Raw genomic sequence first — 27,696 nt, 5'->3', positions numbered from 1 at the left:
GGGACGGGTGTCCACAGGGCCCGTTTCCAGATAAGCTGCGCCTCGAGGAGCTCTGCGGATGCAACGTGCCTCCTCGCCGCGTCCTCGCCTTTTGTCTTTCGCGGGCACAACAAGGGGCTTAGCGTTTGCGTGTATAGCTTTACTCGGAAGTAAATCAAGTGACTCGGACTGAAGGTGTGCAAAGGGCGGCTGTCTAAGTAGCAGTCATTCTCTATAACGGGATCGCGCGCTGGCTCAGCCTCTTACACACACACATATATACACGCGCGCGCGCACACACAAACACACTCCCCGAAGGAAGGTTGTACAGTCCAGAGGCCCTTTGCTCCTTAACTGCAGCCACCTCCGCCGCAACAGGCGCTGCCCGGACATTGCCAACGGGCACTCCTTTGGCTGCAAGCCGCCTCTCGTCGTTGCTCCTACCGGCACCGCACGCCGCTCTTCCCGGAGCCGGCTGTCTTTCCTCCCCTCGGGCGGAGCGCTTCTCGGCGTCAGGTAGGATCCTCCGAGCGCCTCCAGGCCTCCGTAGGGGAGCGCAAAATGGCGCCTCCGCCGGCCGGAGAACTGGCTCGGGCGCTGTTTTCTGCGAAGGGAGGGGCCGGCCGGGGAAGTAGGCCGGCTCGGGGGCAGCGGGCAGGGCCCAGAGATGCGGCAGCGACTCTCCCGGCTTATTGCTCTCTGGGCCTCCCTGCGGCCGCTTCCTTCAGCGCGCCGGCTTTTCCTGAGACAGCAGGAGCACCACCACCTCTTCCTTTGCGGGTAACCGCCGCGGGGAGGCCGGGAGTTGGGCCTGGTGGGCTGCGGGAAGGGGGTCCGCGAGCGCCTTCCCGCCTTGGCTGCGGGTGAGGCGGGAACCGTGGCCGCCTCGAGGTCTCTCGCGGCTCTCCTCTCGCCCGTTCCCGGGTTGTGTAACCGACCTTCCGGGTGCGAGTGTGATAGTTGCAGCGACGCCCCTGCCTAGAAAAGGAGGTGAATCAGCGTGAATGCGAATCCTCTGCCGAGGGAGACGGGAAGCAATTCCCCCTCCCCACCTGCGGGCTCTGAAATGCTTAAAATGGGAGGGAACGGCCGTCGGCCTTCTCCCTCTCGCCGTTCCCCGAGAAGCGATTCTCTGCGGGCAAAATGGGTGGGATGCCATGCAGGCAAGGTCGGTGGGCGGGTGCGAACCAAGACGTGAGTTTATACTGGGGCAGAAGAAATGGTAAAAAGACGATTATAAGGAGTGGGGGAACCCCAGTGCCTCCCTTCGGTGTGCTGAAGTCGCTCCTCTGCTTTTCTGTTGTGTGCTTTGCCGCCCGGAGTCACATTTTGTGGGAGGAAGCTAACGTCATGCTGAACAGGTTTAACTGAGGAGAACTTGGTCAGCAAAGCATCAGATTTCAAGGCTTCTTTTAAGTGTTTTCTTCCTTTTCGTTTTTTGGTAGAAAGGTGTCGGTATAGATTGAACTCTCTCCTGCCTCAGAAATCGAGGCTGAGGTAAAAGACCGGAAAGTGTCCGCTTTTAAAAAAAAATCTTTGTGCATTTGTTTTTCTGTTTTTAATGCCAGTATAATCGAAGCTGGTGTCCAAGTGAAACTGGTTTTCCAGATGAGAGTTTTGTTATTCTTTTTCTAATTTGTTACGCTTCTCAGAATATGTGCAGTAATTTTATAGGAGTTGGTAAGGTTAATTATTTACCTGCACAGTGGAGATAAAATATTTCTACATGGGGTACTCCTTTGATATTGGCTCACTTTATTGAAGAGTGAGTTCTAATAGTGTAGTTGTATAGCTCTCAGGTATATGCATAATTTGGACAACTTCATTAAAAAGGAGTAAAATGGTTAAAAGCCTTAATTTAACCTTACATATGTTAAGAATATACAGGATATTTTTATTTACCTTTATTAACAGCAGTTCTTCATTTTGAAGACTATTATTTCTTTGTTTATACTTGTTCTAAGTTCAGAAACTTCCAGTGATTGACAGGTTAAAAATGTAAATATGTCATTGCTCCTCTGAAACAAACTTTAAGAAGTAAATCTTGTTAAATTCATTGGGTTTGCAATCATAAACTTCCACTGGAGTCCACTTTGAACACCCTTTGAGTAGAATGGTTGTGGAGTGGCTGGTTCAGTGGGATATTTTTATCCAAAAGCTCTGGTTTCTTTTCATTATTTTTCAGTTTGAAAATATAAGCCACTCCAAATCATTGTGCAACCTGAAAATCCAGTGAATAAAAAGTTTTTGTAGATGCTGACAGTTAAATTATTATATGTTTAAATGCCAGTATTTGGCCCATTTGATTTCTTATTTGAATACATCTATGGCTGTACGTTGGTTAAGTGTAATAAAAGAAGTAAACATTAGCAAATTTGCTTTTAGTAGAGTGCAGCTGAGGAAGAATAGAAATGATATCAAACAAAAGTGCCTGGCCTGAGAGTGAAGATACTAAAGTACATGGTATTCTAATACATGTAAAGAGGTTGTGTTGAGTTTGGTGAATTACAAAAAACTATTACTTCGGACTGCAGAAATTTCATTTTGTCATGCACCAAAATACTAAGGTTAAAATGTTATTTGTAGTAAGTGAAAAACAAGTGCAGATGTGATAATCTGATAGTGAAATATTTGAATGTGTAATTACCAAGGAGTTGCCAGAAATAATTAGCTTGATCCCACCCACAGTTAAGTATGGATTAATGACTTTGGGTTTAATTATGCTTAACAATCATGTTGAAAGAAGTCGCAGGCTTGTGATACTTCAGTATTTTTGTTGTGCTTAACTAATTGCAACTTTGGTCCACCAAATCTTATGCCATTATAAATATTGACAAGGAGGTATAGGAAAGCTGTGGTCTAGATATTTGAGTTAAAATCCTCAGGAGTTCTAGACAGCATTGTTGATACTGAGAAATGCTGAGAGTTGTCTTTAATATTTGGTAGGTCATAAGTTAAATCACTCCTGCAAAATATCACTAGGTTGTCCTTTGTTTTTTGGCTTATGCAGAAGCACTCGGATGCTTCAAATGTCTTTTCTTGATCAGCCAATCAGAATCCTGATAGGTGTTGGAATATTGTGAGCCAACCTAATGACAAGCACTTGCTCAACTTAATATTTTGATAATATGAAAATTCAGGTATTGAATTTGGAGGTGAAAACATTAGTACTACTTGAAAATGTTTTAACAATACTATACAAAGTGATTGAAACTAGGGAGCTGGTTTTACTCAGCATAGGTGAACAAATGAACTGAATATGTGGACACCTTGGACTGTCTGAAGGGGTGTCACGTAAGAGAGTTTGAAGTTGTTCATTGTTGTTTAGACACTGTCAAAGTATGAGTAGGTTTGGAAAAGAGGTTGGTAGGATTTTTGCCAATGGTTTAGGGACAGAATTGGAAAATCTGATATTATATATTTGTATTCACACAAAAAATTATTATAGGCCACTGACCACTTTCTATTTGGGACATGTGTGTCTAACCCATGACCCACCTGCTGCATGTGACCCTCGAAAGCTAGTAATGTGGCCACAAGTATGTAAATTTTTATTCTGTGATTGATATATATTAACTGTGTTATATATTTTATATGCAGACTGAGACAATTTCTCTTCACTTATTTTTCTTAGACAAGCCAAAAGATTGGCTACCCCTGATTTAGGGCCTGCTTTTTGACTAGATGGCCATAATGAAGGCCTAAACAGTATCTCACATTCTCAGTTGTGGACTTTGTTTCCTAAATTATTGATAAATAAAAATGCAGACTCTGTACTTGCGGGAAAAGCACTAGGAAGAAAAAATGCTATAAAATAAGTGGTTGAAATCCTACAGGAAAGGCAATTATAAACAGTATCCCCAATAGAGAGAACATTTATTTCATCCTCTGATATTGAAATGTTAAATTAATTGGGCTCTAATGCAATTAATGAAACAGAAAAATTATAAATTAAGGAGAAGTAGTTGGAATCTAATATCAAACTACAGAAAATGTTGTAAGGAAAGTGTAAAATATAAAATAAGGAAAGTATAAATAAAAAATGTATTTCAAGGGTAAAATCTGGGTCCATGATATTTTCTTGGAGAGGAAGGATTGTGATTATTACAGAAAATATAGAACACAAGGTCATGAAACAACAGAGCAGAAAAAAGAATGCAGAATTCTTTCCCATTCCTTAATAGCAGCACCCCTTTAAGTTATGTGATAGGAGAAGGTACATCTCCTATCCTTAGAATGATACAGTGCGGGTATAGTCAAAGCTGTTGCTTAATGGTTTCCGTAGGGAAGTATTGTTCTCTCCCCCCCCCCACACTCCCCCCCCCCGAATGTTTTTCTTGCAATCTTGAAATGGATCTTTCCCATTTTTTAACTGGAACTTTGTTTTGCAACTTCTTCTGCCATATCATGCTTAGACCTATTCTGTTTTGGAGAGCATCCTGCTGATGAACAAAGTTCCAAGCCCCTTTGCATAATTGTATTTTAACATTATGTGGAGGAAATGGGAGACAATACCAATGATACAGGATAGTAGCTTGATAGGATTGCTATTGCCTGTTTTGGTGAAACTACGGGATTTAACACAAGATTGAATTCAGGCAATCTTGAATTCAACACATTCAGGCAAAATTAGATTATTTTAATGCGTATCATCAGGATCATATTAATCATGTTATTCATGATGGATGAAATTTACTCAAAGAATGTTTATAAGAATGGAATACCTTTTCACCCTCCAGCTATTCTGAACTAATAGCCAGCAGTAACTGTCAGGATCACTAGTGATGAGTGACATTGAGAGTTGCTGTACTTCCAGTTGATGAGCTTTAGTTTCCCATCCCCACCCATGGGAGACTTCAGTTCAGTTAGAGTATGTTTTGTGATCAGAGCTTAAACAATGAAAATGCCTGTGTTCATATAACATTCTTAAGATAAACTACATTATGGTTTTATGTGATTTCTGACTCACACCACACCCTAAGAATATTATAACTTTTGGGTTAGCCACTGGGGTTTATTAACCATTATTAACCATATATGCTCACCAGTGGTGGATTTCAATTTTTTTTAGAACCTATTCTGTAGGTGTGGCCTGTTTTGTGGGAGTGGCTTAGCGGTCATGTGACTGGGTGGGAGTGGCTTGGCAGTCATGTGACCGAGGGCGTGGCCACCTTGGAAAATGTGGCAAAACTCACTTAACAATGCTCTTGCTTAGCAACCAAAATTTTGGGCTCAATTGTGATCATAAGTTCTCTTTCTTTTTCTTTCTTTCTTTCGACCTTCCTTTCTTCCTTTCTTGTGTGTCTCTCTCCCTCTTTCTTTCTTTCCTTTTTTTCCTTCCTTCCTTCCTTTCTTTCTTGTCTCTCTCTCCATCTTTCTTTCCCTCCTTTCTCTTCCTCTTTTTTCTTCCTTCCTTCCTTCCTTCTTTCTTGTGTCTCTCTCCCCCACTTACTTACTTAATTACTTTTTCTTCCTTCCTTCCTTCCTTCCTTCCTTCCTTCCTTCCTTCCTTCTCGTGTCTCTCCAACTTTCTTTATATCCTTCCTTTCTTTTCCTTCCTTCCTTCCTTTCTTGTCTCTCTCTCTCTCCCTTTCTTTCTTTCTTTCTTTCTTTCTTGTCTCTCTCTCCCCTCTTTCTTTCTTCCTTCCTTCCTTTCTCTTCCTCTTTCATTCTTCCTTCCTTCCTTCCTTCTTTCTTGTGTCTCTCTCTCTCCAACTTTCTTTCTCTTTTCATCTTTTTCTTTCTTCTTTCTTTCTCTCTCTCTCTCTCTTTCTCATACAAACACATGTCTGCCACTGACAGCTCTCAAAGAAAAGGAAGTGTAAGGACTCCTGCTTGGGAAGGGGTTGGACTAGATTACCTCCATGTTCCCTTGCATCCCTCTATGTCCCATTTAGTTACAAACAACCCCATTCACTTTGAAGTTGGTCACAAACTCCACTCATCCCACGTGCGCCCTGGTCCCACCCTAGGAGGCAAACTGTAGGGCAGGAGAATGGGGGGAATCTGTGTCCATGTCTCTCGATCTTCCCCGCCTCGGTGCTGTGCATCCGGCACAACCGACCGCCCCGCCTCTTCCGGGACTTTGCCTTTCTCCAGCAGGCGGGTGGACGCTGCGCTGGAGAGGCGGCTGTCGTCTGCCCTGGAGCTGCAGGCAAAGCTGCTGGTGCTTGGGCCAGCCAAGATCAGTGGGATTTGGCTCCCCCCACACCCCGACTCTGGGTGCTGAATATTTGGTCCTGCCCCGGTGGACTTCAGGCACCAAAGGCACTGGGCAAGATTGCGTAGGCGCTCGCTGCCCTTCCTGGCTCCCGTGATGGAGGGTGAGAGAGAAGCGGTAGCCGGAACGAGATCCAGTGCGGTCCCTGGCCCTTCCCCAGAGGATCCATGCAGAGGGAGGGAAAACGTATGGATTCCCCCCCCCCCATTGGAAACAAGGTGGCTGTCAAAGAGAAGGGAGCGCGCACCACATGGGCTTGTCCAACAGCCGAAGAAGGAACAGGAGGCAAGGATTCAGCTGTTGGAGAAGCCCAGGTGGCATGCGCTCCTGTCTCTTTGACAGCTTCCTCGTTTCCAATGGGGGGGGGGAAATCCATGCAGAGGGAGGAAAAACGCATGGATTTCCCCTGTCCATTGAAAACTAGGCAGCTGTCAAAAGAGAAGGGAGTGCACACCACGTGGGCTTCTCCCAATCCTCTGCTCTGGCAAAGGAAGTGGGTGGGCGAGGCAAATCTGGTGCGGAAAGGCGGGGTGAGTGAGCGAGTGGTGACTGGGGGAGCGAGCAGGGGGGGCAGCCTAGGGGAGGGAGCGTTCCGGTACGGGGCCTCCGAAAGATCAGGTACGGAAAGGCATGTTAAATTTCACCATCCAGTATGCCCGTACCAGTGTGTACCGGCTGAAACCCACCCCTGATGCTCATAAAACAGCAAAAGATACAGCTGAATTATTTTGGAATTTCTATTTGCCTTGATGCCAATTGCGCCCCCTACTGGACCGGGATGCCCTACGCACGGTCACTCATGCACTGGTGACGTCTCGGCTGGACTACTGCAATGCCCATGGGGCTTCCCTTGGGATGCGCTCGAAGACTGTAGCTAGTCCAGAACGCAGCCGCGCGGGCTATTATGGGGAGCACTAGGTACTCCCACGTAACACCGCTCCTGCGCGAGCTGCACTGGCTGCCTGTGGTCTTTCGGGTGCGTTTCAAGGTGTTAATTACCATCTTTAAAGCGCTCCATGGCTCAGGACCTAGGTACTTGCGGGATCGCATCCTACCACACACTTCCCTGCGACCGATTCGCTCTCACAGGGAAAGACTCCTCCGGGTGCCGTCCACTAAGCAATGCCAACGGGCGGCGCCTAGGAGTAGAGCCTTCTCTGTGATGGGCCCAACCCTCTGGAATGACCTCCCCCCCGATATCAGAACCACCACCGACTTCCGCTCCTTCCGACAAAAACTGAAGACTCCCCTGTTCTGTTTAGCCGGCCTGGCCCATTCATAGTCTTATTCTACCTCCTGGCAGATATTTTAATTGGGTATTTTTAGGGTTATTTATATAGTGTTTTTAATTGAAACTTTGCTTTATGTACAGTTTATTGCCTCCTCTTTTATGTTTATGTTTGTATTTTCTATTTGTTGATGTGTTTTATCTAACTGTACACCGCCCCGAGTCCCTTTGGGGAGAGGGGGCGGTATAAAAGTCTAAATAAAAGTAAAAAAGTAAAGATGCACATAGCAATTTTGAAGCTTTCATTGTGGAAGCGAACCCTGCTACACTCAATAAATTATCCTGCTTTATATTCCCCCATAAAGCAATTGCCAGAGAATTGTGGACTTTGTGAATGACCATCTCTGCATTGTTGCATTGTAGATGAAAGCAGCAAACACAAGTGAAGCGCAATGCATTTTTCCTTGTGTACACTCTCTTACTGAAACCACTGCATCACTTTTTTGTTTTCTTTTGCAGCTGGACTATGTCCCAATTTTCTAGCTTATTGCATTTGCATTGTCCTATTTAATTTCTCCTATGTTCTGTGAAAATTGCTTCTTGTATGCTAGTCAGCCTTAATAATACATTCAGAATGCTAGTTTGACCAAACTCCATACAAGCATTGTTGCTTATTAAACATATATCTGATTGTGTTTTATTATATCGCAAAACATATTTGTAGTAATATAAATAACTTGCTTAGATAAATGTTTGTGACAAGAATATTTCTATTCATTACTTGGGAATAACTTGGTGATATATACTCACTTGCTGTTTGGATAATAATCATGGCTATAACTACTTCTCATTTGATTCTTCCTTAGGTGTGAAGTGGTTGCAGAGGGCCATATGTCTTTTAAATATTAGATGGGAAACAATTGAAGTTACCAGCTCAACAGTGTGTCTCCTGATAAATACTTCCTGTGTTACAGTGCCAACTGATTCATTGTTGCCTAACAGTACTATATAGTGAAACCACCAGGAAATATAAAGGTATTCTGTAGTGTAGCTTTTATATCTGCTTGGAAGACTGTTTCCCTCAAATTAGAGTAGGTTTTAATTGATAAAAGCAAATTTCTTTGAGTTCCATTGATATGCAGGTAGATCTGTTTCTTGTTATGAACTCATGGAATCAGAGAGATACCGGTAGTTATGATTTTGTAGAAAAAAATGCAATTTTAATTAAAACAAATTAAGTCCTCTGCTCTCTTCTGCCTTTAGCAAATACAGTCTATCAATATAACTTTTTAGGTGCAAAGCATAGTGAGTTGTCATTTGTTTTCTTATCTTCCAATCCAAGTTACCAAGTTCCATGTGGGTCCAATCAGTTATTCGTGCTGCATATTGAATAACAGGGATTGCCCAGCTATTGATTGATTTAATGATGTTTCCACCATTTAATATTAGTACCGTGTTTCCCCAAAAATAGAACCGACCTCAAAAATAAGCCCTAGCCCAATTTACATGCCTGAGCCTAATATAAGTCTTACCCCAAAATAATCCCTAGTGAAAGGGGATGGTTGTAGCCAGCATAGGAGGCAGCACACATGCATAGACTGATGGTGTCTGGCATCAGCCATAGTCCGTGTAGCACAGGTGAGTTGAGGCAGGGGGGAGGCAGGCAATCCTGTCACTTCGCATGGGCTGTGGGAAAGCTAAGTGGCAGTGGGCAGCCGTGGGAGGCTCGACGCATCGCTCAGCTTGCCTGCAGCCCACGTGGTGCATCAGAATTGCCTGCCTTTTCCTCTGCGCATCAGGATTTCCTGCCTTTCGCTTCATGCCTTCCGCTCTGCACAGCCCAGAGTGTGCCAAACAAGGGACCAGTGGGCTGCAGCTGCTGCCAGAAAACATCGGTCCCCTCGTGCGCACCAAGGGGGGGGGGCAGGATGCCCCGCTAGACTGATTACCCTGAAAATAAGCCCTAGTGCTTATTTTGGAGCCCCAAAGAAAATAAGATTGAGTCTTAGTTTGGGAAAAAACATGGGTAGGATTAATATGCTGTCTGTGTCTTAGTGTCTTTGGGTGATTTAGAAATTGTTTAAAACATTAAAAACAAAAGAAAAAAGAAAGGTAAAGATGGTGAAAATGATAAAATCAAAGAACAAAAAAGAGTCCAGACAATCTAAGCGGGCTTCAGTCCTCATCAAAGTCCTGGGCATATTGATGACACAAAGCTCCAACATGCAGGTGATATCACCTAACAATTTCATACAGATGTTAAAAACATACAGCGGAGACTTGAGAAATGATCTCCCCCTCCTCCAACCAATATGAGTAGAACCAGATTTGAAGAAAGGAAGAGAACCACTGTAAAACATGGTGTCCCCCCTGCAACCCTCAGAACTGTCTCAGAAAGATATAATGGCCAATGATGTGAAAAACTGTTAAAAGATCAAAGAGCACTAGGATGAATGCACCACCCCCATCCCTTCTCTGGCTCGGATCATTTGGAAGCATGATCAAAACTTTCCCAGTACTAAATCTCAGCCTAAAACCTAACCAAATCTGTTTCCTCCAGGACTATCCAATTGATCACCTTCTCAGCAATCTTACCCAGAAAGAGAAAGTTGGAGACTGCATGATAGTTATAAAAAATCATTGGGTCCAAAGATAACCTCTTTAAGGAGCATGTGATAAATAGCTATAAGTAATACCAGAAAGTTGACATTAAATTAGTAATTTCAGCAGATAGATATGCTGATGAGACCAGCTACTCTTAAGTAATGAGAAAATAAATATTTTTTATTGACTGACAAAGCACAAATTTAATTGTCATTTTGGGAAATATACCATTCAGTTTTCACCTTCAGAAAAATCATTTCCAAGATGAGCTGGTAATTTGTAGTAGAAGAACTGGTATTTAGAAGAAGCACTCTAATTTGATAAAATTGTGACTAATGAAATGCTCCCAAGCTTTAGTTTCCATTTTAAGTCAAGATAATTATTTTTATTGGCTTCAAAAGGCATTGTATTTCTTTTTGTCAACTTCAGGAATTTCTTACACATCAGCAGTTTAACTTCTGCTTACAATGTATGCAACTCTCCTACGTTATATTAATTGAAGACATGTTTTAATTAAAAAATGGGGTTTACATACAGGTTGAAAGATCCCACATATATCCCAACAGCAGATTCTCTTGCCAGACTTAAGAATGTCAGCATTCAGAGACCATTCTTTTAAAACAATATGATGGATTGTTTATAGCTATAGGATACCTTACCTTGGACAGAGCCCTGGATTTCATTTTTTAAACAAATACTTTTCTGCTGGTTTTTTTTCAAGTGATTGGCTATGTTACAGCCAGTTGTATGTCTTTTTTGTTCCTTTTGTTTAAAGCAACTTCTTTTACTCCTCTATCAGCAAACATAAGGACAAATACTCTATTTCCCTATTAATAAATGAATAAATAAATAATAGTGGGTTGTGATGGCTAACCTACATTTTGAATCCACGCATATCATGGCTGCAGTGGGTACGGTTGCGATGGGCTCCGGCGTCTTCCACATGAATGCGTGCGGCACGCGTGCATAAACATGCATCTTAACGTCCAGCGATGCCCACCCCCACAAGCCTCTGCGGAGCGTCGTGCAGGTGCTGTATGCGCTGTGCACAGAAGCGCCTAAGAGTTTAAAGACAGGAAAGGAGCACAGGCAGGCGGGTTGGCCCTCTGGAGCACCGTACCGTACCGGTATCCGGTGCTCCGGGCAGGCTCCAGTACGCCCGTACCGCCTACAACCTACCACTGCATGGCTGGCTTCTCCAGTAATACTGCGATGCAAGACTCCTCTTTAGGCAAATAACTATAATACATTAATGTTGAATATGATTAAATGAAACAATTTTCCTCTATTTTTCAAAGGTACCAGAATAGTGCTCCTTCACTCTACAGCAGCGATGGGGAACCTTTTTTGGTTCGCGTGCCATAAGTGGGGGGAGCGCAGGGGGTTCGTGTGCAGGCATGCTGCACCCCTAATGCAATGTGTGACTCCCCCAGTGCGCATGCGTGCACTACAGGCGCGACCCCCACATTTTTGCATGCTTTTTTCGCCCTATCCAGGCTCCAGAGGCTTTATAGGAGCATGGGGAGGGGAAAACAGTCTCCTCCGCCTCCCCGGAAGCCATCTGGAGGCTTCAGGGACCTTCAGGAGGCTTCCCTGAAGCCTCCGAAGCAGTCAAAAGGACCCTCCGAGCAAACCGGAAGTCACTTCTGGTTTGCTTGGAGGGTCATTTTAAGCGCTCCGAAGGCTTCAGGGACCTTCAAGAGGCTTCCCTGAAGCCTCCGGAGCAGTCAAAACGACCCTTCGAGCAAACAGGAAGTCCGTTCCTGAACTTCCGGTTTGCCTGTAGGGCCGTTGTTTTGCGTTCTGGAGGCTTCAGGGAAGCTCATGAAGCCTCCGGAGGGCCTCCGGGGGTGGGGAAGGCTCTTTTCGCCCTCCCCAGGCTCCTATAAAGCCTCTGGAGGCTTTATAGGAGCCTGGGGAGGACGAAAAATGGCTTTACAAAGGGTGAACTCAGCTGGCCAGCGCGTGCATGCATGCTGGCCAGCTGACAGGGCAGTGCCTCGCATGCCCTGACAAATGGCTCCGCGTGCCATCTGTGGCAAGCGTGCCATAGGTTCGCCATCACTGCTCTATAGCATCTTTCTAGATTATTAGTTGTTGCTTGGGAGATGTTGGTTGCCTGCTTATTATAAAATCTATAGATGTTCTTTTTCCTCCCATTATCAGTTTTCTCTTTCCCTTGATTTATCACCATTCAGTTTTTCCTCTTCATTCCTAATTCAGAAATTATTGTCACAATTTCACCAGCTTCTCTACCTTGTTTTTTACATTCTCTGCTGCAATGACATACCTGTTCCTTTAGAGACATCTAGTTTATCATGAATCCTCATAGCTGCTATCTCAAATGATTCTGGATAGCCAATAGTATTAAAAACAATGAAACCATATTCAAAATAAAACAATACAGCAGCTAAGAGAAAATCACCAAAAACATATAGTCAACACAACCAGGACTCAGGCTTCTGGGTTCTACTACAGAACCAGACCTTTGAGGCTTTGTGGAAAATCAGCAGAATCAGGCCAATCTGACCTTTCAGATTTCAGAGTTGGGCACCAGAACAGAAAAGGCTCTATTGAATACAGCCTAATGACAACACCACCACTCAACTAACTCTGTCCATTACAAGTTGTTGGTTATGTCTTGTATTATTGGTTTTAACCTAGGAATCAACTCAAACTTTTGTTGCATTTTTTTGGGTAATCTATGTTATAATCTACAATGAAACTCCTTTGATGTGTATACCGTAATAACAGCTATAATTCCCTAAAGCACAATTTCTGGTCTATGGCACATGACAAAAAGTGCTGTGTAATGCAGTGGACTCCAATTAGTATGAGAATGAGATACTAATTCATAACAGCAAAAGAAGAAGAGTTGCTAGAAAAGCCATGTATTTTTAGTATCTGATAACAATAGAGTTCAAGCCCAGTTGCTATCATTTTTAAAAATCTAATTTTGGGTCTTAAACATACTAGTTTTAAGCATGTTTTCTTCGCTTCAGGCTGTTGTTAGAGTTGACTTTTTTTTTCTTCCAAAAAAAGAAACCAAAGATTTCCTGATTTTCATAACTGTCAGGAAAGTGATTGGGAGTTAGTATTGAAGTCTATCTACTGTAGTCAATTTTATCAAACTAAGAGACCGTGATTTCTGTCTCTTGTAGTGGCTTTCAGTATTTATAGAAATTTTAGAGGATTAATAATATGTTTATTATATAAACTTTCTGTAGAGATGTCTCACAAGATTCTTGTTTTCTTCTGGAAGATACTGACATACCTAGTTTCCCTAAGGTACCTATGTTACTAACCAGGATAATGTCAGATTACATGGTTGAAAAATAGATTGAAGATCCATAGTTTTAGATTTTAATTCTATACAATTGCTGCTTTTGGAAATGGATTGTTATGACATATTATATTGAATGATGATGACATAGCACATGTAAAACTGATACCATGGCAACTTTTAAGGTCTACACATTGGGGAATACCTGAATGCTATGAAGAACCTCCACAAAGGCAGCCAGGGAAAAATTGTGTTTTTGAAAGAAAAATAATTGAGAATTCAGAGCTTGCTGTGCTTTTAGTGAATGAAGTAAATGACATGCTGATAGAAAATAATGGCTCTGTGTATCCTACTGGTATTATGGCAACCTTTATTATTATTGCAGTTCTTTAATTTTATAGCAATCTGACTCCCTTCTCAGTTTGATCCTTTCTCATATCAAACTACCATACTGGCTGGCATAAAATGTCATTGTAAATTATTTACTAGACAAATTAGGAGAAAGAATTTTGCTTTATTGCTTGATTCACTATGTAGCCAAAATACATGCATACATAGTTTTAATTGTATTTAGATTATCAAAATATGAAGTACAAGTGAAAATAAAGATAATAGGGAAAAAGGGGAAACCAGAATGTGAGGTAAAGGGAAAAAAAGAAAAAAGTGTTAACTTCCATCTTATTTCAGTGCAGTAGAATAAGGATAATAACATTATAGCCAAAGCTTTGTATACAAGTAGCCCTTGACTTACAATCATTCGTTTAGTGACCATTTGAAGTTATGGCGACACTGCAAAAATGGCTTGCTTAACAAATTTTCGGTTCAAATGTGGCCGTAAGTCGTGGACTAGCTACTTCGTATATACTAGCAATTTTTATAACAAACTTATCAGCAAATCCCAAAATAACAACAAACCTATCTAATCAGCAAATCCCAAAGTCAAAATTTCATTTTTTTCTATCTAGAGAACAACATCTAGAAGTAATATTCCTTTATTATATCGAAGTGCAATTCAATTAGCAGTAGGATATTGCAAGAACAAACACTGAAAATGTGACCATTGCATTTCTTGAGGTTCGGACAAAGGTATAGTCATGCAAGGAATCCTGCATGAATGACCTCAGTGTTCATGTGTGTTGCAGTTAACTCCTCTAAGTGCAGATCATGAACTCAATGGATTTCTCACTGATCCTTGCAGGAGAATTTTGGTTTTATGAAATGTGTCTATCTTGCTCAATTCATTTGTGTTCTTACTAACCTTAAATTGTTCATTTGGGATTCAAAAAGCCATATAAATGTAGGCATGGCCTGCCAAAACAAATGATAAGTTGAGCATTATTGTACTATGGTTTGGGATAGTGTTTTTATTTAGGTAATTAATTGGTTAGTAACATTTTCATTTAACTCAGAATTTAGCTCTGGAAAACTATCTATTATTATTCATCAGTAGTTAGCAGGGCTACAGTTAATAATAAATTACAGTAATAATTAAAGTGAGACAATTGTTAAGTGAATTTTGCCCGATTTTACGACCTTTCTTGCCACAGTTGCTAAGTGAATCACTGCAGTTGTTAAGTTAATAACATTGTTGTTAAGTGTATCTGGCTCGCCTATTGACTTTGCTTGTTGGGAGATTGCAAAAGATGATCACATGACCCCCAGACACTGCAACCATCATAAATACATGCCAGTTGCCCCCCAATGTTGATCACATGACCTTGGAGATGTCAGAAGGTGACAAAGGATGATCACATGACCCCAGGACACTGCAACTATCATTAATATGAGCCTATTGCTAAGTATCCTAATTTTGATCACATGACAGTGGGGATGCTGCAACAGTCATAAGTGTGAAAAACAGTCCTAAGTCACTTTTTTCAGTGTTGTAATTTCAAATGGTCACTAAAAGAATTATCTGTAGTCTGTAAAGCAAGTTACCTTAATAAACTGAATACGTTATGATCTTTTTAAGTCCATGGATAAAGTATTTTAGATATGGAGCTGTATTTGGAAGTTATAGTAATGTATTTATCAGAGTTTGCAGTGCTGGCTACTAGCTTGGCTGGCTTCAAAAAGGACTGGACCTCATAAATAGAAATAATAGGGATCAATGCTATAAGCCTGTGCTGATAGCATGAATGCCTCTGAAGGCCATCACTTGGGAGATTAGTGGACTTTTTTGTGCAATTGGTTAAATCTTGTAAGAACAGACTGCTCAACTTGACCAGGGTTAGGCCAGGGTCTGATGTCGCAGAACACTGCTTATATTCTTACATTCGTAATATTATCTTAAATTATTTGAATTCAACTTTTCCTGATATCCTTCTTGTTTTCTTTAGGCTTCCGCAAGAAATATACTACAAAATGAATGATCTTGCTATCAAAAGAATAACAAATGAAATTATCAAATCACCTGAAGATAAACGAGAATATCGTGGATTAGAACTGGCAAATGGCATCAAAGCAGTGCTTATCAGTGATCCCACTACTGACAAATCTTCGGCTACGCTTGATGTGCACATAGGTATTTAATCAAATATTTTGTTTTGGTTTTATATTGTATGATAACACAGTCTTACAAAATCTTTTTATCTACCTAACTTAAGTAGAATTATAAGTTTGCTCGGAAATTTCACTAATATTTTCCCCAAAGAGTCAGTAGTTCAAATTAGAATTGATTTAGTCAGGTTTGTATGTTTACCGGACACAGCCTAAAGATTTTCATGTTATTTTACAAACTTATAGGCAGTAAAGGACCAGTAAGAAATTAGATTTAAAAACATAATAAATAATAATAATTAAATAATAATAATAATAATAATAATAATAATAATAATAATAATAATAATAATAAAATAAAAAAGCAAACAGGAACAAAGTAAAATGGTAATAATAGAAATGGTAATGTAATAGTAATAGTAGATCCAGCAACTTCTAATTGTGTTTACTGTGGTATAGAATTTTGCTTATATTTTTCATAAAGCTTGCAAACAATGAAATAACCCATTAAGCTAATAGTAACTTTTCTAAATATTTTCCTTTTATTTTTATGTAAAATAAAGTCTTGATTGACTTTCATGCTGTTTAGTTAACATTTCTTTTTCCTTTGCAGTTTCAAATGTTTGCATAATATCTTCACCTTTGATTTTTTAATAGTATATATTACTGTGACTTCAGTGGAGATTTACACGGGAGAGTAGTATGAAGAAATTGGGTAGTAGCTCATATATCTAGCACTACTTAGCAATAGAGTAAATAAATCTACTTAATTCATTTCATATGTTGATCTTTTTTTAAATAAATAAAATTTCTTATATCACATTGATTTAATTACAACACTCCTGTTTTTTAAAAAATCAGTCTAATTGTAAAAGTTTGGCAGTATTTCTTCAATAAAACTTAAACATTTATAATGGCTTGTTATATTTTCTCTCCACAAGGATCGTTATCTGATCCCATTAATATTCCTGGATTAAGCCATTTTTGTGAACATATGTTATTTTTGGGAACTAAAAAATTCCCAAAAGAAAATGAGTACAGCCAATTTCTGAGTGAACATGGAGGGAGTTCAAATGCTTTTACCAGTGGAGAACACACCAACTTTTATTTTGATGTCTCACATGAACACTTAGAAGGTGCTCTTGATAGGTAAGCATAATTATTCAACAAGTATATTGTTAACCACTGTGTGATTTTTACTGGGAATAAAAGTTCGACTTGATGTACTCTGTACTATCATAACCTTCATTAGGCCAGATGAAATTGGAAACCCTGTCCAGTTTAATTTTTATTGACTTTTGTTAGATAAAAAAAACCCAACCCCAAATAATTCCAGGTTTGCTATTATATATATTTCACTAGTTGATTTCTTGTTTTTCAATTGGTTAGATTTTATGCTTCTCCCAAGAGGATAGAAACTACTTTGATTCTGACAACAAGGATTTATGTTTTTAAATCTGAAAACTTAGAAATGTTTGATTTTCTTCTTCATAAGAAGCTTTGGGAAACTATTGATATGAAACTAATCGGCAGTTGCTAAATTCAACTTTGCATGTATGAAATCTATCATTGCATTTTACTAGGTAATCTAATATATAATGGATTACTCCATAATCTGCTTCATGCTTTTTGCTTTTTTTTACCAAGTTGCATAGTGAAATTTTTTTAAAACTTCACAATTTGTACAAATTCAGTTAATCTAATAAAGAGACAGCCTCTAAGGAGATTGGATTATTTCTGCTTTTCTGAAGTAATCCTGAAATAACATTAAAATTATATGAGAGCAAAATTTTTGATGCGGTGTACACAGTGGCTCAGTGGTTAAAACAGAGTTTGATGATCAGAAAGATCGGCAGTTCGGTGGTTCAAATCCCTAGCGCCGCATAATGGAGTGAGCTCCCGTTACTTGTCCCAGCTTCTGCCAACCTAGCAGTTCGAAAGCATGTTAAAATGCAAGTCGAAAAATAGGGACTACCTTTGGTGGGAAGGTAACAGCCTTTGGCGTTTAGTCATGCCAGCCATATGATCATGGAGACGTTTTCAGACAGAGTTGGCTCTTTGGCTTTGAAATGGAGATGAGCATTGGGAACGACTAGCATGTATGTGTGAGGGGAACCTTTACCTTTTATATTTTTGACCACATTCCTGTCTCTATCAGGTTCGTATGGAGAAAGTGCTATGGAAATGTCCCAAAGATTGTCAGATGAGAGCTACAGGTGGATGGGTGTGTGCTGCATCTTCCAAGACTTCCTTTTGTGTGCCAGCCAGGTCCCCTTTTGCGCATGGGTTGGGTTCTTTTGGGCAACAGCCAGAACCTTCTTTTGTGAAAGAAGGAACTCGCTGGTGCACAAAAGAACAGTCTTTTCATGGTGGCATAGCTGGGGATATCTTTCTCGCAGGCCATTTTTTGTATGCCACCAAGATCCTTTTTTCCTTGAATGTATGCTGCGATGCTCCATGAGGGTTGCAAATGCCCATCTCATTCTAACCTAACTTTTAATTCTTAAATTGATAATAATTTGTGTTCCACAAAGTGAATTGCAATGGAGCAATTACTTGGGAGTTGTGCGATTTCCAGCTGCAGTGGTCCAATTGAGTAACTTAACAGAAACATAAGCCCAGGTAAAAATCAAGGATGAACTGAAGTTATCCATCCTGAATGAAAATCTAAAGCCATGTTGTATACTTCCATACATATATATGTTATTTTAAACTTTAAAAATGTTATTGTATTTCAGTACATTAATTTGGATAATATGGGACTTATTTTGTATAGGTTTGCCCAATTTTTCTTGTGCCCTCTCTTTGATGAAAGCTGCAAAGATAGAGAAGTAAATGCTGTTGATTCTGAGCATGAGAAGAATTTAATGAATGATTCATGGAGACTATTTCAGCTAGAAAAGGCTACTGGAAATCCTAATCATCCATTTAGCAAATTTGGCACAGGTAATTAAGAATGCAATTTTACATTATTTGGCCTATTTCACTATGATGATATGATATCTCATATTTCTAAACATTCAGTTATCATGCAAATAAAAATATATAGCATATGTTATAGAATCTTATTGATAATGCAGCCTTTAGAATTATGGTAATTAAATTTCCTTGATTCAGCAATAGAACTGACTTGTCAGACTAGAGCTGGAAGGGACCTTGGAGGTCTTCTAGTCCAACTCTCTTGTCAAACAGGATACCCTATACCATTTCAGCCAAGTGGCTGTCCAGTCTCTTCACCTCCAGAGGTGAAGCACCCACAACTTCTGAAGGCAAGCTGTTCCACTGGTTAATTGTCCTCACTGTTAGAAAGTTCCTCCTTAATTCCAGGTTGCTTCTCTCCTTGATTAGTTACCATCCATTTTTTCTTGTTTTGCCTTCTGGTGCTGGAAAATAAGTTAACCCCTCTTCTTTGTGGCAGCTCCTAAAATACTGGAATACTGCTGTCCTATCACCCTTAGTCTTTCTTTTCTCTAAACTAGCCATACCTAATTCCTGCAGCCATTCTTCATATGTTTCAATCTCTAGGTCAGCGATGGCGGACCTTTTTTGGCTCATGTGCCAAAAGCGGGGGGAGCACAGGTGGGTCATGCAAGGGTGTGCCACAACCATAATGCTATGTGCATGACCCAACAGCATGTGCGCAGGACCACCGCTCCCCCCCATTTTTGGCATTCTTTTTTTTGCCCTCCCCAGCTCCAGAGGCTTTATAGGAGCCTGGGGAGGGAGAAAGCAGCCTCCCCCGTTCCCCTGGAGGCTCTCCGGAGGCTTTAGAAGCTTCCCCGAAGCTTCCAGGGCACGAAAAACCGGCCCTACAGGCAAACCGGAAGTTCGGGAACGGACTTCCAGTTTGCTCGTAGGGCCCTTTTTTATCCTCCAGAGTGTTCAGAGGCCTTCAGGAGGCTTCCCTGAAGGCTCTGGAGGGCAAAAAATGACCCTATGAACAAACTGGAAGTACATTCCCGAAGTTCCAGTGGATTTAAAAGAAGGCCAAAGTTAACTGGCTAATGCGCGCATGCTCGCTGGCCAGCTGACAGGGCAACATCTCGCATGCCCTGACAAATGGCCCCCACGTGCCCCCTGTAGCACGCATGCCATAGGTTTGCCATCACGACTCTAAGTCTTTAATTATCTTAGTTGCTATTCTCTGCCCTTTTTCCAAAATCTCAAGATCTTTTTTGTAATGTGAGGACCAAAACAAAATTCCAGGCATGGTCTTGTGAGCTTTTCTGGGATGTTTGCTATTCCTGCCAGGTTAGTGTTATCTGCAAATTCGATGAGTTCCCCTTCTATTCCCTCATCTAAGTCATTTATGAAGATATTAAAGAGTGCTAGGCCTAAGGTTGAACCTTATGGCACCCCATTGCTTACTTCCCTCCATGTAGATATACCCTTAAAGACTACTGATTGAGTACAGTTTGTCAGCCAGTTATAAATCCATCTGGTAGTGTTGTCTATCCCACATTTTTCTCGCTTACCAAGGAGTAGGTAGTGGCCTGCTTTGTTGAATGCCTTACTGAAGTCTAAGTGTACTCTGTCCACAGCATGTTGAAGTCTACTAATTTAGTCACTTTGTCAAAGAATTTAATAAAATTGGTTTGGCATGATCTGTTTTTAACAAACCCATGCTGGCTATATTCATCAAGATCAGACAGGTTTTGTCTTACCATTTTCTTGCTGATTCACTGACAATGAAACTAAGAAAAAAAGGAAGAGAATGAGAAATTGAAGGAATATCTAGCTGTAACTAATTTTAATAACATACAGTACGTGATATCTCGTCCATCTATTCATCATCATTATTTATTATATCAAGGCAAACTGCTAAACCACCAAAATCTAATCTAAACCATAGTCTAAGTTTATGATATGCATTATCTGTCATCATGTCTTAGGTGTGCAGATTTTGATGGGAGTAAGTTTAGGGATACATAGATTATGTCTAGCATCTTGAGTTCGACCTGAAAACAGACTGGCAATCAGGGTAATGATCCAAATACTAGTGTGATGTGATAACATTGGGCTATTCTCATTAACAAGTAGGCAACTGCATTCTGTACCAGTTGCAGTTTCCAGATAATTTTCCACCGCAGCCCCTTATATTACCATAGCTAAACATGAAGTGAGAAGGGCACGAGTGACTTGCTTTTAGTGCTTGTTCCAATAATAGATTTTAATTGGGACATTAGCCAAAATTAAGTAAAAGGTTCTCTTGTGTATGGCTTCCACATGCTCTTTTCATAGGAGCTGTTAATTTAGGAGTCCCCCAAAGTTATGGATGAGCTCCTTCTGGGCTTAAGGTTGGTACTGTCTTGGAGTCAAGAAAGTCTGAATCAACTGCCACAGTATCCTTCTTGGGTTAAGTTGTCCTGTTTTTCCACATCCAGTCCTTGCAATCTTCAGATACCAGGTCAAGACTTACACTGCTCTCATTCAGTATTATTGGCTAAAAGTTCATTTTTATTGTGTATGCTATTTGGGGAAAAAAATTAAGTTGTTTTTAATTTTTTTCTTAATATTTGCATTTTCAAAAACAAAGCAATGCTAAATACCTGTATTGCAGGTCATTATATTGTTATTATAATGGTAGTCTGTAATCAAAGTGTGTGAAGGCTTGATGAGTTATGTTTAATAATTGTTCTTAATTATATCCATACTTTAATATAATTACAACTGTTCAATAACAAAATTAATTGTTTTACATTTCTGTGTTCTCATTCTTTTAGGAAGTTATCTTCACATTATTTATTTTATTGTTTCTTGTCTTAGCTTTACCATTATTATAGTATATCATCTAGGAGTGATAGGTTTATTTTGTATAGTAGTAATGTTTAAGACAACATATTGGAAATAGACATTGTAGCCTTGGTTTCTCTTTTTCACTGCCAGAAAATTGTGGAAATATTACAGAGTTTCACATTTAGATAATTTATGTTTTTAAACTACGATCTTATGGGAAACATGCATAGGAGTTCCATGCCTATTTACCATGAGATATCCAGGGTTTTTTTCCCAAGCTCATGGGATGATCTGCTGAAAAATATACCCATCAACTTCCCATATGATTGTACATTTATGATAATGCATGCCTCTTTTCCTCCTATAACCTTTTTTCTCTAACGCATCCTTTATTTTACTCTTGCTTTATAGGAAACAAGTACACTTTGGAGACTAGACCAAACCAAGAAGGAATAGATGTAAGGCAAGAGCTTTTGAAGTTTCACTCCACTTACTATTCATCAAATTTAATGGCTGTTTGTGTTTTAGGACGGGGTAAGAATGGCAAGCATTGAGAGAATTATTTTGAAATATTTAAATGTTATTAATATTTTATATAATAAATACTTTGGGAAATTAAAGAAAGGCAAGCTTTATGTTCAGGAGTAAAATAAAAATCACATTCCTTGCTATAACACATAAAAACACAGAACACAGTTGCAAAGCACTTAGTATTATTTTGCAGATTTATTCTTATCTGCCTTCTGTGGCTATTAGCATCACTGCTCTTTCTCAAGTCACATCACCGTTTTTTTTATTTTAAAAAATCAATTTTAGTGTATGATTATAAACCATGATTCATTGTATTTTTCAATTAGAGATGTTTATATGAGATTATTAACATTGTATTATTTAGGTAACAAAGTATTAAAAAAAGAGAAAGGAAAGAAGCATAAACTATTCGGTTTTTCATCTTAATCAAGAACCACTGCACTCACATCAAAGTATTGTTATTGTGATAATAACTTTAATCTAAATTAATAGTTTTAATCAAAAGTAATTTAAACAAATTACTTATTAAAATTTCTGTTGTATTGCTATATTATAGATATAGATTAACAAAAGGAAAATCAAATTTAATAAAGATAAAATATTTGAAAAGTAAAAAATAAAATAAAAAGGGTAACAATAACTATTACTATTGATTTCTCAATTGCACCTTTTAATATATTTGTTCATCATTGCAATATTTATAGACATTCAGAGCCCTTTAAAAGTGAAACTATAAGTGGTTACCATATTTTTCGGAGGATAAGACGCACCTTTTTCCTCAAAAAAGAGGCTGAAAATCTGGGTGCATCTTATACATTGAATACAGCATTTTTTGCCTCCCGAAACCCCGTTCCCTTCACTAAAATGGCCGTGAAGAGCCTCTAGGAAGCTTTTAGAGAGCTCCTGGGGGCTGGGGAGGGCAGAAATGAGCAAAAATTGGCCTGTTTTTTGCTCAATTTTACGCCCCTGCCCCAGGAGCACTCTATAAGCTTCCTAAAGGCTATTCATGCCTTTTGGGGGGCAAAAAATGGGCCGTTTTGGGGAGGTTTACAGACTGCAAAAACTTTTTTTAAAAATTTGCCTCTTCAAAACCTAGGTGCGTCTTATACTCCGCGAAATATGGTATACTCACCATGCTGTGTAGTATGTTTGGAAGTTTGGCCTCCATTTTGTCATAGTATATTGTTTGTTCTGTCCCTGTATCATACTAAGAGCTTGTATATGTACTCTTAATAGGTGGTCTTGACGTTATATGAGAATTTTAAATTCTGTGGGGTTTTTTCCTTAACATCCTCCCTCCCTCCTTCCCTCCCTTCCTTCTTGAGATCTGGTTTTATTTATATTATGTACTGTAAAAAACACTGACTGAATTCTGGATATAGAACTTCTGCAATAAGGAGTATGTATTCTTAAGTTTTTAGATGTGTGGTTAAAATATAGCCTTCTAGGACTCTTAGAAAAGAGAGGTTAAGAAATCTATAATGATCTTATTTTGTATATTTTTCCAATAAGTTATCTTCTAATGTATAAGAGTTACATTATCAGAATTCCCAATAGACTAGAATTCTGGAAATTAAAATCCAACACATTTACAGGATGTGGACTAAGTGATGCTGCTTTTAATTATTAGTTGTTTCTTTTTATTCTTTTTTGCAGAAACTTTAGATGAGCTAACCAAACTGGTGGTGAAGTTATTTTCTGAAGTGAAGAATAAAAATGTTCCAATACCGGAATTCCCTGAGCATCCCTTCCAGGAAGAACATCTCCGAGTGGGTTTGAAACTTTCAAGATTACACTTTTGTTAAACAGTAGATGGAACAAGATGGTCCTGGATATTCTCTGAAAATCATAAGTGGAGATTGTTGTGCAACCATCTACTTCTAGAAATTATAGGAAATGTTCCTAAAGTTAATAGCTTTAACCTTTATCTTACAACGCTAAAAAAATTAAATAAGGCTTTTCTGTTCTTTTTGAAATTTTACAGCAACTTTACAAGGTGGTACCTATTAAAGATTTTAGAAATCTTTATGTCACATTTCCAATACCAGATCTTCAGAAGTACTACAAATCAAACCCTGGCCACTATCTTGGTCACCTTATTGGGCATGAAGGTCCAGGAAGTCTTTTATCAGAACTGAAAGCTAAAGGTAAGATAATTCAAAGTTAGCTATGTGCTACTTGAATTAAACTTGTTATTGTGGAAATGCTTCCGCCTTCATGATCTAAACACATTTTATCACTCTTGCCCTTGGGTATGGTCTATGATTTGAGAAATGTTAGCAGAGATCTAGAAGTATTAAAAGAAGAGACTAGAATCCATCAAAAAGGTTCCAAAAGCTCATCTGTATCTTTCTAATTGATATTCCTTGTCCACAAATAGCAAAATATGCTTAATATATTTGACTGGCTGTCATAATATTAAATTTGTGTCCGCTCTCAAAAATGGATTAATCAAGCCTGATACAATCACTCTTCTTCTGAGAGCACTTCCTTGGGAAATGTTATTTGTGGCTTTTGAATAATCACATTCCTCAGCAAATATTCTTATGCTTATCTTGATTCGCTCCAGACTTCCATCAATTGTGGCCCAATTATTAGAGGCATCCTTTGCATCAACAGATCCCTGCAGAATCATTTAGATGGTTCTCACTCCCTCTGTAGGACTTTGCTTGCCTATAGCAAGTTGATCAGTAGGCATTTTGCCTTACCAGAAAACAAACTCAAGAAGCGAAAGGTTCCTCCTGCACATGAGATTGATATTTCTAAAAGAAAAAGGGAGAAATTCTTCAGTCTTCCATCATCAACACTTTGATTTTCCTACTATTACTGTATCTGCCTTCCTAGTCTGGTTTTGATTTTACTTTTCCTAATACTAAGAACCCTGGCTTTTTCAAAATCTGCCTATAGCTAAACTGTGACATTGTGGCTCTTCCTTTTAGAGCAAAGTAAGATATTCATTTATATTTTAATATCAAGCTAGAGAATTTGCTGAGTTCCATTCTTGGAGCTGCCTTCACAGGACCAAAAGGAAATAGATGTAATGAGTTTAATGATAAATATATCTAATATTGAATGCAGCAAGACAATGTTCTTCTATCCTTCTGCCCATTTTCTGCATTGTAGTTCAACATTCTTGATCAGGGGTCAGTCAGCTTTTTTTCTAGGAAAGTATTAATACTCCTTTCCCCATCTTAATGCAATACAATAGCAGAGTTGGAAGGGACCTTGGAGGTCTTCTAGTCCAACCCCCTGCCTAGGCAGGAGACCCTATACCGTTTCAGACAAATGGCTATCCAGCATCTTCTTAAAGACTTCCAGTGTTGGGGCATTCACAATTTCTGGAGGCAAGCTGTTCCACTGATTAATTGTTCTAACTGTCAGGAAATTTCTCCTCACTTCTAAGTTGCTTCTCTCCTTGATTAGTTTCCACTCATTGCTTCTTGTTCTGCCCTCAGGTGCCTTGGAGAATAGTTTGACTCCCTCTTCTTTGTGGCAACCCCTGAGATATTGGAACACTGCTATCATGTCTCCCCTAGTCCTTCTTTCTCTTAAGCTAAACATACCCAGTTCCTGCAACCGTTCTTCATATGTTTTAGTCTCCAGTCCCCTAATCATCTTTGTTGCTCTTCTCTGCACTCTTTCTAGAGTCTCCACATCTTTTTTACATCGTGGCGACCAGAACTGAAAGCAGTATTCCAAGTGTGGCCTTACCAAGGCATTATAAAGTGGTATTAAGACTTCACGTGATCTTGATTCTATCCCTCTGTTGATGTAGCCTAGAATTGTGTTGGCTTTTTTGGCAGCTGCTGCACACTGCTGGCTCATATTTAAATGGTTGTCCACTAGGACTCCAAGATCCCTCTCACAGTTACTACTATTGAGGAAGGTACCACCTATACTGTACCTGTGCATTTCATTTTTCTTGCCTAAATGTAGAACCTTACTCTTTTCACCATTGAATTTCATTTTATTAGATAGTGCCCAATGTTCAAGTTTGTCAAGATCTTTCTGTATCTTAAGCCTATCTTCTGGAGTGTTGGCTATTCCTGCCATCTTGGTGTCATCTGCAAATTTGATGAGTTCCCCATTTATTCCCTCATCCAAATCATTGACGAAGATGTTGAAGAGTACTGGGCCCAAAACAGAGCCTTGGGGTACTCCATTGCATACTTCCCTCCATGTAGATGCAGTTCCATTGAAGACTACACGTTGAGTGTGGTTAGTCAGCCAGTTACGAATCCATCTGGTGGTGATGCTGTCCAACCCACATTCTTTTACTTTATCTAGTAGTAGGTTATGGTCTACCATATCAAACACCTTACTGAAGTCCAAGTAAACTATATTGATGGCATTCCTCTGGTCCACTAATTTTGTCACTTTGTCAAAGAATGCAATAAGATTAGTCTGGCATGATCTGTTTTTGACAAACTCATGTTGGCTTTTGGCTATTACTTTGTTTACTTCTAGGTGTTTGCTAATTCGTTGCTTGATTATATTTTCCAGAATCTTTCCTGGTATTGAGATCAGGCTGATAGGTCTGTGGTTTCCTGGATCTATTATTTTTGTTCTTTTTTTGAAGATGGGAACCACATCAGCTCTTTTCTAGTCCTCTGGCAGTTCCCCAGTGCTCCAGCATCTCTGAAAGATATAGTTCAGTGGTTCTGAGATCTCGTCTGCCAGTTCCTTCAGAACCCTGGGGTGTAATACATCTGGTCCTGGTGATTTGAACTCGTCTAGGGTAGACAGGTGCTCACTTACCATTTTCGTCCCTGTTTCAACTTGTGTTCGTAATCTGATTTTTGTGGTGCTGTTTTTGGTAGGTTGGACTGTTTTTTTCCCCTTTGTGTAAAGACAGATGCAAAAAATGAGTTTAAAAGTTCTGCTTTCTCCCTGTTGCTTGTCACCTTCTTGCCACTTTCTCCTAGCAATGGACCAATTGTTTCCTTAACTTTTTTCTTGTTTTTAACATGTTGGAAGAAGCTTTTTTTGTTAATTTTTACTTTTGTGGCAAACCTTTCTTCATTGTGAGCCTTAGCTTTCCTCACTTCATCTTTACAGGCTCGGGCTATTTGCTGATATTCTGCCTTAGTTATGTCCCCCTCCTTCCACTTTTTATACTTACCTTTTTTGTCTTTCAGTTTGTCAGATAGTTCTTTATGCAGCCATGCTGGTTTCTTTTGGGAGCTGTTATTTTTCTTCTTCATTGGTATTGTGATAGACTGGGCTTTTATAATCTCATTTTTCAAAATTTCCCAAGCTTCTTGAGTTGTTTTCCCCTTGAGGATTCTCATCCATGATATCCTTCCCAAGCTCTCTCTAAGTTTATTGAAATTAGCTCTCTTAAAGTCCAATACTCTAGTTTGACTTTGTTTTACTACTTGTGTTTGCATAATGTTGAATTCTAGTATCGGATGATCGCTTGCCCCAAAGGTTCCTATAGCTTCAACACCTTCTATCATTTCCTCTCTTTTAGTGAGAATTAAGTCCAATATGGCTGATCCCCTTGTTCCCTTCTCTACTTTTGGGAAACAAAGTTGTCTGCTAAGTTTGTTAGGAACCTGTTGGATCTTCCACTTGTTGCAGAGTTTGTTTCCCAGTTGATGTCAGGGTACTTAA

General features: G+C 39.6%; 1 protein-coding gene across 8 annotated transcripts in view; it reads left to right on the top strand.

Annotated features, from left to right (window-relative positions):
- Nucleotides 1–366: 366 nt before the first annotated feature.
- The window catches only part of IDE (insulin degrading enzyme), an 84,207-nt gene continuing 56,877 nt past the window's right edge, over nt 367–27,696 (top strand). Inside the window, exons 1-8 of one of the 8 annotated variants that reach the window (XM_081953916.1) lie at nt 375–495; nt 8,294–8,462; nt 15,654–15,838; nt 16,755–16,962; nt 18,590–18,759; nt 21,961–22,083; nt 23,737–23,849; nt 24,065–24,227. In XM_081953916.1, coding sequence (XP_081810042.1) covers nt 15,679–15,838; nt 16,755–16,962; nt 18,590–18,759; nt 21,961–22,083; nt 23,737–23,849; nt 24,065–24,227 — 937 coding nt within the window. In that variant the 5' untranslated portion in view covers nt 375–495; nt 8,294–8,462; nt 15,654–15,678. The other 7 variants (XM_081953913.1, XM_081953914.1, XM_081953915.1 and 4 more) reach the window with 7 other exon arrangements.

This window comes from Natrix helvetica, assembly GCF_964273705.1.
Source record: "Natrix helvetica genome assembly, chromosome: 5".
In the NCBI taxonomy this organism is placed as follows: domain Eukaryota; kingdom Metazoa; phylum Chordata; class Lepidosauria; order Squamata; family Natricidae; genus Natrix; species Natrix helvetica.
This window is presented reverse-complemented; position numbering and strand designations above follow the sequence as displayed.